At 32.8% G+C, this 17,654-nt stretch overlaps 1 protein-coding gene across 1 annotated transcript in view; it reads left to right on the forward strand.

Moving 5' to 3' along the window:
* Positions 1-304: 304 nt before the first annotated feature.
* The window catches only part of LOC145332360 (uncharacterized), a 28,673-nt gene continuing 11,323 nt past the window's right edge, over positions 305-17,654 (forward strand). Inside the window, exons 1-6 of the mRNA XM_080177361.1 lie at positions 305-410; positions 1,335-1,439; positions 1,731-1,778; positions 2,282-2,330; positions 2,609-2,709; positions 3,583-3,705. Coding sequence (XP_080033487.1) covers positions 311-410; positions 1,335-1,439; positions 1,731-1,778; positions 2,282-2,330; positions 2,609-2,709; positions 3,583-3,705 — 526 coding nt within the window. The 5' untranslated portion in view covers positions 305-310. The remainder of the gene's footprint in view (positions 411-1,334; positions 1,440-1,730; positions 1,779-2,281; positions 2,331-2,608; positions 2,710-3,582; positions 3,706-17,654) is intronic.

Genomic DNA, 17,654 nt, shown 5'->3' on the forward strand with positions numbered 1-17,654 from the left:
AAAACACCCGTTATTTTGCTTAAACTAGTTATAACAATAAGTTTACATAAATTTTTATCGTTCTACTACTGTTTTAAACTTAAAACTCACAACTTTTACGGATTTTTAGCGCAACCTACTCCTCCCTTTGTCATCAATTTTAGTGGCTCCTCATTTATTGGTCAATTCGCTCATCTAGTAAGAGGGGAGGGAATGTGGTGAAAGGGGTGGATGGGGGATCGTTATATTAGCCTGGTGGAAGAACCATTTGAGTAGCAAAAATCTGGTGCTATATCCGAATAATTATATGTTGATTTACAGAACCCCTACCATGGTCAGCAGCTCTGATAAAGAGTGTTGTTATATAGAATTAGAAAATCATTATGAAAATATTGAACCATCAAGTTCCAACAAAACGCCAGCAAATACAGGTATAGTTAATTATCGCATTGTATTATAGACAGCTTTCAGCGAATATTAAAATGATAAAGACAAAACGCCGAGGCTAACAAAACTGGTATTAATTTTATGATTTTTATTTTAATATTCGTAGAAAATTGGATGTAGCACAATAAGAATTAGGTATAGCAGAGAACCGGTTTTAATCCATCAGATATTAATCGGTTTTGAAGCCATACTGAAATTGGAATTACAGCCTAGCAAAAAATTTAGTTTAGTATCAAAGGCTTTTGTTAGACACTGATTTGAATCTATCAAAAATGAGATTAAATTAATGTCTTGAAAACAGCCAAATATATCTATGACTGTTTGTGCTTATGAATTCTAAGATTATAAACATTCTATTGTCACCAGGCTATATATTTACAATTTTCATTAAATTCTGTGATTTTTTCCTGTAAACATAAATTCTTAAATAAGATGAAAAAGATATTAAACAAACTATAACTAGCTAAAAAAAATAAGGTAAGGTCTTTAATGATTTTATTTGAATGCAATAAGAATTTACTTTGTGCAATCTATAATACAAAGTAGCTTGATGTCTGTCTGTCTGTCCGTCCGTCTGTCTTAAGATCTCGGTAACCACTGAACCGATCGGATTCTACTCTTCAGGGAATATACCTACTGGTCCTGTGGCGGTTTTAGCCTATTTTCTTGGGGGTGGAACACCCCCAACCCTCCCAAAAACAAAAAATTTTTTTTACGAATTTTGCCAATTTTGCCATTTATTCGCAAAAATTTGCGATCCCTTAACATTACCTCCTTGGGCTAAGCCCCTAGAGCCTAGATGCGAAGCCGCTAGTCGTATATAAAACAATCTGAGAACTTTTGTTACAAGTGTAATCACATCAACGAATGATACGATGATACGAATGAATTGTTTTTTTTTTGTTTAGATGGAGTTGTTAAAGATAAAACTGTATCAGAAGAGAATAAAACCACGAATGGAAAAGTTAATGGAAATAACATACATGAAGTAGAAAAGAAAGTTGATGAAATTGAGGAATTTCCACAATTTTACAATTAATACTTATTAGAGTGAATAGCTGAATTGTAAGAAAAATATGTTTTGCTTTTTAAAATTGAAATTGGAAATAAAATATCTACAATCTGTTCCTTTTTTATATGTTTCATCATTATTTGTCTGCAACAAAAGCTTGTAAAGGAACCATTTGAGTTTCTTAGGTCGAAAGAGAATTGTTTTTTAGCATTTTTGACAGAGTTGTAAGTATGGAGTATACTTCTTTCTTTAGCTGTAAAAATCCTTTTTGTGAGAAATGTGCAAATAATACAGATTGTACCACTTGATGAAGAAGCCTATATTATACCCAATAGCCCAGGTAATCTACATATTTGCCTTAATTTCTGGCTGTCTTCATTGCATTGGAATATTTGAATTTAAGCACCAAAAAAACCGTTAATAACTTGTATATTTTCTATTTTTAAAAGCAAAGCCTTATAATTGGAGTCGGTCCGCCCGTCCGTCCGTAACGGATAGCTTTTTTCGTTAATTAAGGCATGTTAGAATTGTCCTATCAATTTCAAACTTTGCATGGTGATTCCTTTAGTAGTTAGGTACGATTTAGAAAGCGTAGCAACTCAATGATTACGTCCATTTTAAACATGTTGATTTTTTTACTTTTTAACAACCATTTTTTATGTGATCTAATCATTCGATTGATCTGAATTTTGGTATATTGTTTTCTGGGACAACAAAGTATAATGTTTTAAGCGAAGCAACTCTACAATCAAGTCCTAAAAACATAAGTATGTCCATAAAATTATCCTGTATCCAGCAGTTTTTCAACAAATTTACTTTTATTGATTACACTTTTTGTTTCAGAACAACCAGCTTTAAAGAACCCCGAAAATGAATTGATTAAGGCAATAAGGTAATTATATAATACATAATCAAAATTTGGAGGTAGCCTAATAAAAAATGACGTCATACAATACAAATGACTAATAATAGTCCAGTTTACATTGTAATTGACTATTAACATAATGTATACTGGCCTATAATTGGTCATTTGTATTGTATGACGTCATTTTTCATTAGGCACTATAAGCTGCTTCCAAAATTCTTAAACATTGATCAACGATTATTTCATTTTGCTTAATTTTTAGCTAAACATTACTGCATAATCTTTTAATTCTTTATTTTGCACAGGAACAATGATATAGCTGAACTTCAAGAAGTATTGAAAACTGGTTTAGATGCTAAACTATTTCTAAAAGATGTTCCAAAGACTGATTTTACAGAAGGAACAGGTTATTCTTATTTGGCACCTTCAAGTTTTAGCTGAATACTTTAAAGGGGGGGGGGGGGGGGCGAAAGTGACACTTTTTGAAACCAAAACTAAAAGTCAAAGGAACTCAACTAAAAAAAGAGTTACAGGTCTGACATTTTGCATGACAGTTGCTTTATAGGGGTACAATATGGAACTGTGAAGAAACGGCGTCGCAACCGCCGAAAAACGCCGAAAAAAGGCAAAAAAAAATTCAGCGGGAAACGGCGGTTTTCGGCGGTTGCGCCGCCGTTTCTTCACAGTTCCATATTTTACCCCCTTAAAGCAACTGCCATGCAAAATCTCAGACCAGTAACTCTTTTTTTAGTTGAGTTCTTTTGTTGACTTTTAGTTTTGGTTTCAAAAAGTGTCACTTTCGCCCCCCCCCCTTTTAAAATATTTGTTTTTAAGAAAATCACGATGATTTTTGTCTGAAGGAAAGTATTTGTAAAAGTTAATAAATATTTATCGCATCGTATTATAGACAACTTTCCGCTGATATTAAATAAACTGGTATCAAATTAATGATTTTTATTTTAACATTCGTGGACAATTCTAGGAATAATGTATATCCAACAATAAATCTAAAAATCTAAAATGATATTTTATTGATATGATAAATTGTATTGTTGCCCCCCAACGATAGCTGAAAATCATGTATTTTTTGTTTTCGTGATTTTTTCGAATTATTGTTGGTATAAGCTGGGATAATTTCTGTAATAGGATGCAATACATAATTTTTCAGTATGGCTGATAACTTGTTCTATAATAGCGGATATTAATCTGTTTTGAAGCCGTACTGGAAATCATTTTCAAATATTATCATTTTCATCTAAGTGTTGTTGAACTTTTTTAGATAAAGTGTCATTATCTGGGTTTAAACTATTGGAGGAAAAAGAAAATCTAACATATTTGGATTTTGCTGTTCTAATGCAAGTGTCACCAAAGTTTCTATCATCTATGCTGGATTATGCCTTAGGTAAGATTTAAATTTTTAATTTCGCCAAAAACAATTTTGATAAAATGTGTCTTATTTTTAGCTCAGGAAAATGTCGAAAATTAATACAATTTTAAGAACAAAAGCGCTACTTTAAGAATCCATTATTTGTTGTGGTATATGTTTACCATTAACATTATTTCCAGTATTTAATGAAAAAAATACTGATGAATGCTATATGCTTGTACACATTATAGCTCATTGTGAGTAGCTTGCTCAACCTACCCGAAGCCCCACGGGTCAAATGTCATATAATTTGACAATTACAAATTTTTAACACTATTATAACTGTGTAGTTAGCTTAATGTTTTTAATTTTTATTATTCTTTAAAATGTTTATGTTTTATTTAATTTAAATGTATGATAGTTCCTTTAAATTAATATGTGATTTAATTATGTATTAATATAAAATCCGAGAGCCGGCTCATTGGAGAATTTTAAAGAGCCATTGTTGAATCTTATATGTAAAAGATTTTAGCTAAGATAAGGACCAAGTCATAAATACCTTGATCTAGAGATAAACATTGGAATCTAATATGTAATGGCTCTCAATATTTTTTTTAGAGCCAGTTTAAGAGTTTTCACATATGAAAACCAAAAATGTCTTGTTTAAATCACACAACCTTTCCAAAGATTTTAATAAAATTGATTAAAAGGATGAAATTATTCAAAATTAGCACAGCACGATAAGTAATAATAATATTTTTTTTCTTTTTCAGTATTCAGAATGAAATATGAAATAATTTTTATTTTAGTATTTTTTTTATAAAACTACAATTAAGGTCGTCCGTTCGTAACGGTTAGCTCTTTTTGTTAATTTAAAAATTGAGGTGATAGGTTTGAATGACACTAGGTCATAACTAAAGTTGTTAAAAATCCTCTCTACTTTGGATTTGTCATGTGATCGTCATAAACAGTTAGAGAAGGGATAATGCCTTGGCCTTTAAAAAGGCGCAACTCATTAACAATTACAGTTAGAACTTTTCAGAAAAAAAATTCGTGCAATCAAAGGGTTAATTGTTTGTTTATTTAAGTACAATTTACAGAGCTTAGCAACTCTATAATTGTTAGAGAAAATAGGTTGACCTATGATTTGAAAAATATTGATTTTTAAATTAAGTTTAGGCATGTTAGAATTGTTATATCGATCTCAAACTTTAAATGATGATTCCTGTAACAGTTTATAACAGTTGAATAAATTTTTTTTTATAGCGAAGCAACTCCATAATTGTTATCAGAAATTAAATATGTCCATTTAAAACATATTGATATTTTAAAAACTTTTTATTCAACAATTTTCATATGTATTTAAAACAGGATAAGATAAACAAGGAGGAGGAAATAGAATGGGTTAGTCTAAAACTAAAGGAAGGTAGATGTCCCCTCCCTTCTTGCAAAGTATCAGATTTTATTTTTAAGCTAATAAATAAGAAATTATTTTGTGAATTATCATTAGGAATGTGCATTAATTAATTGGCCATTGTCTTATCCCTTTATATCTCTGTGGGTTTTACATATGAGTAGCTTGAGTACATATGTTTATGTAATTAGGGATCTTAAGGGATAAGACAATGGACGATAAATTAATGTTTGCACCCAATGATGATAATCAAAATTACTTTTGTTGAAAAGTTTGAATAATGCTATTCTTAACCAACCAATCAAGGTTTATTGTTTTAGTAAAACTATACAACCAGGTATTTTGGAATTATTAACATTTTGTTATTAAAAAACTTTAGTATAATTGTTAAGCTACCTCTGGCTAAGCTTATATTAATCCTTGTCCTGCCCCCCCCCCCCCCCCCCACTGTGAAAGTTGCTAATTTGTAAGTGCAGCTACTCTATGATTAAAGTATGTCCATCCATACTTTTTGTTCCTTCAATTATTTTTAAATTGATATTTCTCTCTTTCTCTTTATATTAAGACTAGCAGTTTTGCCCCCTTGCAGTCTCTATAAGAAGCTTCTCTGTAAAGGAGAACCATATCGGTTCATCCATTAGTGAGATCATCTGTTTTATTTAATAGGTTAACAAGCTTTTAATGCTGCGCTACCTGTCAACATTATTGTCCTTAATTTTAAATATTCTTTTAACACACATTAAAATTTATTGAAGCCATCAAAGCATTAAATATCTTCTAACACCCAAAAAGGTCTGAACTCAACGACTTTTTTCACAAATAATTAAAGGACATATCAGTATGTCCATCTTTCTATTCTTCTTTCTGTCTCTATCTTTTTTTTCATTTCTTTCACCTTTTCATCCTAAAATGTGTAAATTTTAAATGCTGCGCTACATATCAACATAAACTAGATTGTCCTTGTTATTTTAAACATTGTCCTTGTTTTTCTAAAAATTCGTAGAATGAATAGACGGAAATTCTACTACTTTTTAACATACTATTTGCTTCGTCCCTAACCTCTAGGGACAGGCAGGACAGGGGAAGTTTGGAAAAATAGTCTAAAACAACCCAAAGACATTTATAAAGATTTTCTGAAAATTAAACCCTTAGGACCAGTAATTTCTGAGAATTTTAGCTTCAGACAAAAAATCGTATTTATTAAAATTAGTACTGGTCATTGTATTTTATTATGAAAAAAGTCAAAAATTTTAGAGGAGACGGTTACACACACACCTCCCCCCCCCCTCTCAGATATAGTACTTCTTTACAATGCAGGGAGGGAGGGGACAATGGGCTGTTTATTACACTAGTCCCCAAAGTTTCATAACCACGATATCTTATTCGTTACTTTAAAACTTTGGGAAATTTTACTAAATTTTGATTGGTTAGTTCAAAACTAGTCCAAATATTTCAACCAATAACTTTAATCTACAGAAGGGGTAAGCTTGTTTATCCTCATTAGAGATGTACATATATCAATTTATCATTCATTGTCTTATCCCTTAATATCCCTGTTTACAATGTTTTTTCTCTCACATATCTTGGTCCATATATCCTTCTTATATGTCAACTGTTGAAAAGAGAAACAAGGATGAAAACATCCATAATTAGAAAAGCACAAAAAATTGTATCTACGAAAACATTTGAAAATTGAACCCTAAACACCAAAAGTCTGATGAAAAATATAAAAATAGCCTAAAATCTACTAAAAATCAGCCCGACCACCATGAATGTTTAATAGTTGGTTGTTTATAGGATCCGAGAATGATGTTTCCCCTATTTTGTGTCTAAAGGACAAACATTGTAAATTATAGAGTAGCTTTGCTACTAAAATATCTACAATAATGTCTAACGAAGGAGTCTGTCTTTTGCACACACACACACATATGTCCCCCCCCCCTCCCTTTTCCCCCTTCACTCTATAATATGAGTGAAAGTTTACGGAGTAAGGGAAGACAGTGGCTCCGAGAGTTAGCGCATATCCTCCTGTTTATTGGAAGCTCGTTTTAGCACTTATTCCCCTTTCTTCTTTACCCCCCCACCCCCCTTAATTACTTTTAGGGCTCATAAAACAAAACAAATGTTATCTATCTATCCATGATATTTTTCAACTGTTTAAAAGATGTTTAAAATAAGGGAAAGTCCATTAGAAAAACTGAAGGTTAAACTTTGTTTTTTAACAATGACAATGATAGATGGATAGATATATGGAAATATGGATGGATAGATAGATAGATAGATGGAAAGATGGATGGATAGATAGATAGATAGATATGGAAATATGGATGGAAAGATAGATAGATAGATGGAAAGATGGATGGATAGATAGATAGATAGATGGAAATATGGATGAATAGATAGATAGATAGATGGAAAGATGGATGGATAGATAGATAGATAGATAGATAGATAGATAGATAGATAGAAAGAAAGATAGATAGATAGATAGATAGATAGATAGATAGATAGATAGATAGATAGATAGATAGATAGATAAATAGATAGATAGATAGATAGATAGATAGATAGATAGATAGATAGATAGATAGATAGATAGATAGATAGAAAGATAGATAGAAAGAAAGAAAGAAAGAAAGATAGATAGATAGATAGATAGATAGTTAGTTAGTTAGTTAGATAGATAGATAGATAGATAGATAGATAGATAGACAGACAGATAGACAGACAGACAGACAAACATATAGATAGATAGATTAAAAGATAGATGGTTAGATATATAGATATACAGATAGATAGATCGAATCAAATAAAAAGAAATAACCTGAAACCTGTCCATATAACAAAGCTAAGCTTTTATGACAATTTAACATTGAATAGTTAAGCCGTTTATAGGACTTACACTCAATCACACATCCAGATACTTTACAATTTATAGAATAAATCACTATGACTTTATCCACTTAAAATTTTAATATAAAGTAAAATTCTCGAAAATTGGTGATCCCAATTGGTTGTTCTTTTCAGGTAAGCTTTATAGATATCTTAAGGGTTGATTTAAGCTATTTTCCTGACATCCCACGCCCTCCTCCAGAGGCTACAGACAAAGTGTTTATCAATAGAAAAAACCTAAAAGGATAGGACAATGGACGCTAAATTGATGTACATATCCAATGATGAAGCACATAATTACCCCTTATGTTGATTAAAATTAGTGGTTGAAACATTTAAACAGTGAACTTGATAAACCAATCAATCAAATTGATTAAAAGTCCCCAAAGTTGTTAATCCAATGAGTAAGAAAATGTAATCATAAAACTTTGAGGTTTAATGTAATAAAAAGCCCATTATACCCTCTCTCTCTCTATTATAAATATCTTAGAGGGCGGATTTAAGCTATTTTCCTAGCATCCCTAATATATTTGGAAAAAAAACAATCTTAAATTCACATTTCTTTCATGGTGTTACCTCAGGGATCTAAAGGGATAAGACAATAGTCAAATCTTGTACATTCCCGATGATGATAAACAAGATTAGCCCTTCTGTAGATTCAGGGAGGAAGGGGACATTGGACTGTTTAATGCACTAGTCCCTATAGTCATAACAATGTTTTCTTCTTAGTCATTGGCTTAACAACTTTGAGGATTTTTCTTGGCTTTTTATTAGTTGGTTCATTAAGTTGAGTGTCTAAATGTTGCAACCACTAATTGTAATCTACGGAAGGGGCAATTTTCTTATCATCTTTTGGGTTGTACATCAATATATCGGCCATTATCTTATCCCTTTAGATCCCTCGTTATATTATAACAATTTGTTATACAGAAATATTTAAATATCATTTAATGTTATATTTTTTTAGCAAAGCTACTCTAGAAATAACTTGGTGCGTCTGTCCATCTGTATGGCTAAGGGGAAACATAAATTTCTTGACTACTATTTAATGTAGAAAGCTGAAATTTTTGGTGAAAACTTGTAAGACCTATGCACATCAAGGCTACATACATTTCCACTTATTACATAATACCAGGGAGGGAGATGACATTGGGCTGTTTATTACACTTCTACACAAAGTTTTTTTGTCTAACAACTTTGGGGACTTTTGAAGAATAATGATTGGTTAGTCCAATAAGTGTTTTAACGTTTCAACCACTAATTGTAATCTACAGAAGGGGTAATTTTGTGTATCATCTTTTGGGTTTTACATCAATATATCTGCCATTGTCACATCCCTTTAGATCTATGTCATCCAGACTATATATGTTCCATTATTACATTATACTGTTCAAATTTCTTGAAAACCTTTTTTTAAACAAAACTTTTTTCTAATTCTGTCTGCATGGTAATTTGGATGGGTTAGAATTGTTCTATTGTTTTCAAATTTTGCATGACGATTCCAATAACAGTTAGGTACGAATTAGAAAGCATAGCAACTCTATGAAAATCCAAATGTCCATTTAAAATAGGGTGATTTTTAATGTTTTTTTTACAACATCTTTTTGTATGACATTCATCTGATTTTTGGAATATTGATTCCTAGGACAACAATGTTCAATGTATTAGGAAAAGCATCTCTATTAAAATAATTATGTATTATATAAATCCTGGGCAGGCTTTTAACCTCTCCTTGTTTGGTTGTAGAGCTGGGGATGGGGGGGAGGGTAGTTTAACCCAAATTTTGTAAAATCAAGTACAGATTAACTCATGACCGTCAAATAAAAATAAATGGGCAGACAATAGTCTATAGTCTAATAGAGATTAATACGTGACCGTTTTGTTTTTTAGGAAATAATTGGGCAGGGATCTAAAGGGATAAGACAATGGCTGTTAAATTCATGTACATCCCAAATGATGACACAAAAAATTGACCATTCTGTAGATTAATATTAGTGGTTGACACGTTTGAACACTCAACTTACTAAACCAACCAATTAAAATTCAGGAAAAGTCCCCAAAGTTGTTAAGCCAACAAATAAGAAAATGTTTTTTATAAAACTTTGGGGACATGTGATATAAACAGCCCATTGTTCTCTCTCTCTAATATATACTTTCAATTTTAGGATTTGATTATAGAGTTGCCTTGCTTATAATACTTTACCTTGTTGTCCTAAGAATCATTATTTAAAAAATCAGATGAATAAGATAACTATGTAATACAAAATTATTTTGTCAAAGTGTCAAGAAAATCAGCATGTTTAATTGGATATACGAAATTTCTGGTAACGATTATAGAGTTTCTACGCTTTCTAAATTGTACTTAACTGTGATTATTAGAGTTTGCGAAAATCTCAGACAATAAATTATTTAATTCTAGCATTTAAACTTTTAAAAGATCTATTTTCTGAAGGGTTTCTAAGGGATAAGACAATATAAGATAAATGTTTATGCTTCTTCAATGATGATTATCAAATTTATTCATTCTTTAGATTAAAATTATTGGTTAAAAGGTTGGGACGTTTTAAAATTTAAGAAGTCAGTATACTTATCAATTTAAATATAAGTACCCAAAGTTTTGACTCTCTTCATGTATTAATGTTCTATGGTCCTTCGTTTTTAGAGCTTTATTTGTTTTCTTTAACAGTAAAAGATAAATTCACACTTAATGCTCACTGATATAGAATCTTCGCTTGAAAAATTCGGGGTATGGCTCACTCAAGATGTGCATGGGTTTTATAAGTTTTCAACAAAAATTTCAGCTTTCTACCTTAAATAGTAGTCAAGAAATACACGTTTCCCATTAGTTATAAAGATGGACGCACGGACAGACGCATTAAGTTATTTATAGAGTAGCTTTGCTGCTAAAAAAGATAACATAAGAAGCAATTTAAAGATAATGATAAATAAGATATGGTTATAATATAACCAGGGATCTAAAGGGATAAGACAATTTCCGATACATTGATGTACAAACCCAAAGATGATACACAAAATAACCTCTTCTGTAGATTACAATTAGTGGTTGAAACGTTTAGTCACTCAACTTTATGGACCAACTAATCAAAAGTCAAGAAAATTCCCCAAAGTTGTTAAGCCAACAATTAGTAACCTTTATTTTAAAATTTGGGGACTAGTGTATTTTAAACTGACTTTACCAAAATTTAAATTTTTAAATTTTTGACAATCTTTTATAAAATGTAATTATCCCTTTAATCTGATTTATGGAGCAATGATTCCTAGGACCAAAAGGTACAATATTTTAAGCAAAGAATATATATAAATTGCTTTTGTAAAAATGTAAGGATGCCTGTAAAGAGAATCCTATATCTTTACAATTTTACAGTAAGTTTATATACCTTAAGTTAATATTCTGCTTATAACTTCCCTTCCCTCTCCTAAGGACCAGGGACGAAGCAACAAGTATCTTTAAAATGTATTAGTTAAAGATAGAAAGAAGGAGAAAAATAGATAGATAGATACTATAGATACGTTTAGGTTTAAAGGTTAATGATTTAGGTGTAATTTAGGAGAAAGAGAGAGATAGAACTCTATATTTGTCAATGTTCGTCAAAAAGGACATAATTGTCTCGTACGGACGGGCGGACGGACTTAAGTTAAATGTAAAAAAACTTCGTTTTTGTGTGCTTTGCTACTTATGAATGTTGGAAGCCTATAGGATAACAGCGGAGTAACAGTCCGGTTATGTCATTGGTTGAAATATTGTACAGATTTTAGGGCTTAACTATTGCATTTATTTTGCATAAAAAGACAAAAGACGATAAATTGACGTACATCCCCATTGATGATACACAAAAATTACCCCTTCTGTAGATTACAATTAGTGGTTGAAACGTTTGGACACAAAACTTAATAAGCCAACCAATCAAAATTCAATTTAATCCACAAAGTTGTTGAGCAAACCAATAAGGAAACGTTATTATAAAACTTTGGGAACTCTTGTAATAAACAGCCCATTGTCCCCTCTCTCTCTCTCTCTGTGTAGATTAACGCATATCTTAGGATAAAGCTTTTCTTGGGTGAATTATCTATAATACAAAGTAGCTTGATGTCTGTCCGTCTGACCGTCTGTCCGTCTGTCCGTCTGTCCGTCTGTCTGTCCGTCTGAAGCTTAAGATCTCAGTAACCACTGAACCGATTGGGCTCTACTCTTCAGGGATTATACCTACTGGTCCTGTGATGGTTTTAAGCTATTTTCCTGGGAGGTGGGACACCCCCAACCCCTTCCAAAAACTAAAAAAATCACCCCCCCAAAAAAAATTTTTTTTACATTTTTTGTAAAATCTCAGTAACTGCTGAACAAATTGGGCTCTACTCTTCTGGGAATATACCTACTGGTCCTCTGGTGGTTTTAGGCTATTTTCTAGGAGGGTGGGACACCCCAACCCCACTAAAAATAAAAAAATCCCTATTTCCAAATTTTTTATTTTTATTTTATTTTTGTAAACAAAAACCAGGAATTGGGTGGGGGGAACCCCACTGCACCATGGGGCAAAGCCACCAGGAACCCCCCCCCCCAAAAAAAAAAAAATTTCACCAAAAATTTTTTTTGTGCTTTTTGTCATCTTTAAAAAGTAGTTGCTATTATAGGTATTAAATAAAATTTACAATGGAGAGTTTTCAATTTTTGTGTATATGTGGTCCAATCAGTGGGACTATCAGAGCTTGCGCCGCATACAGGGTACTCGCTTATGCTCACCCCGTACGAGATATACGGTGAACAACCTGGGTTTAATTTTTACGAATTGAAATTTTTGTGCATACGGCGTATAACCTGGGTTTAATTTTACCAAAGAGTAATTCGGCAAAAAATAACTTTTTTGAAAATATAACTATAAAATTATTCTGGAGGGTTGACTTTCAATTACCTCTTGGGGCGAAGCCCCTAGAGGCTAGGGGCGAAGCCACTAGTTTCGTATAAAGGGAAGCCTATGACAAAACATATTATAAGTTAGCTGAAAATATTTGAATTTCTTATAAAGTTATGTTTCTAAAAATTATATCTTCAAAACTAAAGACGTTAAATTTGGTTCCTACTGCTTCTATGTCATAAATAGGCGCCACTAATTACCATGCACAGTTAGAACTCTTTAGACAAAGGTCATGCAATCAAAGGGTTGGTTGTCTGTCTGATGGGTGTTGGTAACCATAGATATATTATGCAGGTATCTAAAGGGATAGTACAATGATCGATAAATTGATGTACATCCCCAATGACGTTACACAAAATTGCCCCTTTTGTAGCGTAAAATTAGTGGTTGAAACGTTTAAACACTCAAATGAATGATCCAACTAATAAAACTTTAATGTTGTTCCCAAAGTTGTTGAGCCAACGAATATGAAAACTTCACTATATAACTTTGGGGACTAGTATAATAAATAGCCCATAAATTTTAAATATTTTTAAATAAAGGGGTAAATTTTTATCATCATTGGGAATGTACATCAATTTGCCATTGTCTTATCCCTTTTGGTCCCTAGGAAAATTTTCTTTTTATCAATTCCACATTAAAACGATATTTATTTATCGCATCCTATATAGACAACTTTCCGCGGATATTAAAATAAAAAATTAGATTAATTTAACCTGTTTTGTTAGTCTTAAGGGGAGACTGTCTGGGCTAACAAAACTGTTGAAAATTTGACGATTTTAATTTTGGTACACAAGGAAATTTACTATAATGCGATGGTATACATGGATTTTTAGTATGGCTAAGAACTGATTCTAATCCAGTTTTTCCATAACCAGCACTCTAGCTTCATTTAAAAAAAAAATTTAAAACTAATTTCAGTAATCCCCTATTACTAGCGAACGGATTGGGTTAGAGTGGATCTAAACACAGCAAAATTAGCGCATTATCATGCCATACACCTGTGCAAAATTTGACGTCAGTAGCTCAAAGTTAAGGGGGCTGGACCAAACGATGTATGTTCCATCAATATAAGTTTTGGCGAAGTTGGACTTTGGCCTCTCAACTCATCAATACAAGTTTTGGCAAAAGTTTGTCAGTTGGGCTAGGATAGAGCTACAGTCGAGGTTAAGGTGTCTAAATGACCGTCTCAATGATCCTCATCAGCTTGCAAAAGATGAAGATATCTAGGACAATATTTAGGGGGGTAGACCAAACGATTTGTGTCCATCAATACAAGTTTTGGCGTGAACCCAGCAGGGTGCCACTGAAAAATCTCATTTTCTTTCTCATTTGGGTTAGGATAGAGCTACAGAAGATTTAAACACGGCAAAATGACCGTCTTAATGAGTAGAATTTACACAAAAAATTTTAGGTTGATAGCTCAGCGTTTAGGGGGCTGGACCACAAGATGTAAGTCCATCGATACAAGTTTTGGCGTAGCTTTTTCAGCAAACATCGTTTGGTCCGACAGGGAAGGAGTTGAAATCTTGACCCCAAATTTTGTACACGTGTGTATCTCATCAAGATGGACATTTTGCCACCTTGAAGTTCAAAATCGGTTGAGAAATAAAAAAGTTTTTCTAGGAAAAACTGATTTTTAAAGAAAAATTTTTAAAAAATTTGCCAAAACTTGCATCAGAAAATCAAACATCGTTTGGTCTACCCCCCTAAAAATTGTCCTAAGTCCCCCAAATTTTTTGTGTGAGTCCGTGGGGTCGAGACGGTCATTTAGACACCTTAACATCGATTCTAGCTCAATCCGTTCGCTAGTTATTGAAGAAAGATGGATTTTGTCAATTTGGAATTAAATGTTTTTAAACATTTATAAGTGAAATTTCAAGTATAGTGTATTTTCTAGGGGAACTATGATGTGCATCTATCTCCGAATGTCCACGGTGACCCTTTATTAATTCGGTAGAGGTTTTAGTGTAATATGACAACACAAAAGTGTCTACTAAGGTACTCTACGATGTAAATCTGTCCTTCAGGGGGTAGTTAGAGACCCTTTAGCGTAGTATAGAAGGCTGAAAAGTAGACAACGGTTGAAGATATCTTAGTAACGGTTAAAGATCTTTGGTTCAAGCTTACAGAGGACTTCTTTGGTGTTACCCTGGCCCACCTGGGTACTAGATAACCTGGGTATTGGTGTCCTGGCTTAAGGAAGAGTGTCTTTAGGCTGGATTACGGTAGTCTAAGGGCCCTTAAGTAGGAAAAGGTGCCTATAACTAGTTGACGGTTAAGGGTAGAGTAGACTAACCTTCTCCCGCTTGACAAGGGTTACTCTAGGCTTACTCAAGCTGTTTATGGCACTAATTACTCATAATTAAATTTTCAAACACAATTAAACCGGTTTTAAACTGATTTTTTCAAAACAAAAAATTAAAGCAACGTTGTTAAGCATAAAACATCTCTATCATATTAAAAAAATAGCCAGATAGCTTGAATATTTCTTGTTTTATGATAAAATTAAGTTTTTTATTTTTTAGTTAAAACATATTCAATAACTTTAAGTATTTTAAGGTTTTTTTTCTGTCTACAGTTAAAAATCATAGAAATTGGTGATCTCAATTGTTTTATTCTTTTCAGATAAGCTTTATACTTATCTTACTGGGCGGATTTAAGCTATTTTCCTGACCTCTCACGCCCTCCCCTAGAGGACAAAGTAATTATTTAATACTTATATTTGTGACAACTTTTATTACACAGAAACTCCCAATTTTTAACAACAACAAAATCTCTGCCCCTCTCGGATAGCCTCAAACCCGCAACATACAGATAAGGTAACCAACATTCTATAAATGAGCTATATTGGAGACCAATTATCAGTTGTGAAAATAGACAATGTATACAAAAACTTATTTCTTATAGTATCCTTTAAAATTTCACACTCTTCCATTCTGTCATCATAGCTCAGGGGTAGAAATGAGGTTCCATTCCAAAAGTTTTCAGTTTGCAACAACCCAAACACCAAATTTAATTTTCACTGTCTGAGACAATAAGTAATAAAAAAATTTAAAAATATTTTTAATCATTTACATTATACAGTCACTTAAAATATCAAAATATTTTTTTAATTTGTTTTTGGTGAGACCTGAAACAAAATATTTTCTCACCAAACCTCCAAATCTCTAAAGGGGTATTTGTGTTTTGTAGATTTATTGTTTTGTCTTACTGTAAATGCCAAAGTATATAAGTTTGAAAAAAATATTGTTTCAGTGGTGGGTCTCGAACCACCCTTCTTGATATCTGAAACATGACGCCTTAACCAAAAGAGCTATTTCAGCATGAGACTTTTGTATATATGTTTTACAGTCTTATTTTAAATGCCAATGTATACAAGATTAAAAAAATATTGTTTTAGTGGTGGGTCTTGAACAACCCTCCTTGACATCTGAAACCTGATGCCTTAACTAGAAGAACTGTTTCAGCATGAAACAAGTGTATGTGTTCAACAGTCTTATTTGAAATGCCGAAGTATACAGGGTGCGCCACATAAATCCAGACTTTTTTTAAACGACCATAGCGCCAAAACTACTTGACCAATCAGGACGTTTGAACCCACTATAAAAAGCTTAGGTAATGACCTTTTTTCCCATGAAAATCTTTGGACGATAGAGGACGTGTACGCAGAGCTGGCCGCGCATATGTTCAACAAGGCAGATTCGAATTGCGCAGATAGTTTACCATGGATTTATGACTTAGGCCTACTAAATCTGACCTCAACCCATCTGTAGGTGAGATGGACTAATAAAACTTGCTGGAGATACTATCAGATACCTTGTGAAAACACTAGAAAAGACTAGAGCTCTCTATCCCAGCTGACTTGGCTGAATAAATCCGACAAAGTGGATAGTGGTAGATTTTAAGATGTCAAAAACGTCAGGGGCCAATATGTAACCTTGAAACTCATTTTAGACTATGTATTGCGCTGATAACCCAATCTTAATCTTCATGCCATTTTTAAAAAGGTATAAAACGTTGTTATAGCCTAACTGTGGCCCAAATGAGAGCTACCGTGTTAAAGGGTAGCTTTAAAGATGGGTTAATTTGGATCCTGCGGTTACTCCCGTCCTTATGGAGATGTAGCCTCCCAGCAGCCCCGATCTTAATCCAACGGACTTTTGGGCCTGGAGCGCCATTAAAGCATGAACAAGTAGACGCGCCCATACCAAAAAGACATCTCTCATTGCTCCCATCATGGAGAACTTTGCCTGCTTGAACAGGGACATGGTGACCAGGGTCAACGGGCAGATCAGGGGGCGGGTAGAGGCGGTGATTGAGGCTGGCAGCGATTTTATTAAATAATCTAATAGTCATAAACCTAGGTGGCTTCCCAGTTTTTAAAATTCAATAAAATCTTTAAAATTGACGATTTTATGTTTATTTGTTTAAAAATAAGAAAAAGTCCGGATTTATGTGGTGCACCCTGTATAAGATTGAAAAACATATTGGTTCATTGGTGGGTCTTGAACCACCCTCCTTGACATCCGAAAGCTGATGCATTAACTAAAAGAGCTCTTTCAGCATGAGACATGTTTAAGTGTCCAACAGTTTTATTATAAATCGTAAAGTATATAATATTGAAAGACATGTTATTTCAGTGGTGGTTCTTGAACCACCCTCCTTTACATCTGAAACCTGATGCCTTGACCTAAAGAGCTATATCAGCATGAGACATGTGTAAGTGGTCAACAGTTTTATTTTAA

Source organism: Acartia tonsa, chromosome 11, assembly GCF_053477335.1.
Source record: "Acartia tonsa isolate MP-2025a chromosome 11, ASM5347733v1, whole genome shotgun sequence".
Taxonomy (NCBI): domain Eukaryota; kingdom Metazoa; phylum Arthropoda; class Copepoda; order Calanoida; family Acartiidae; genus Acartia; species Acartia tonsa.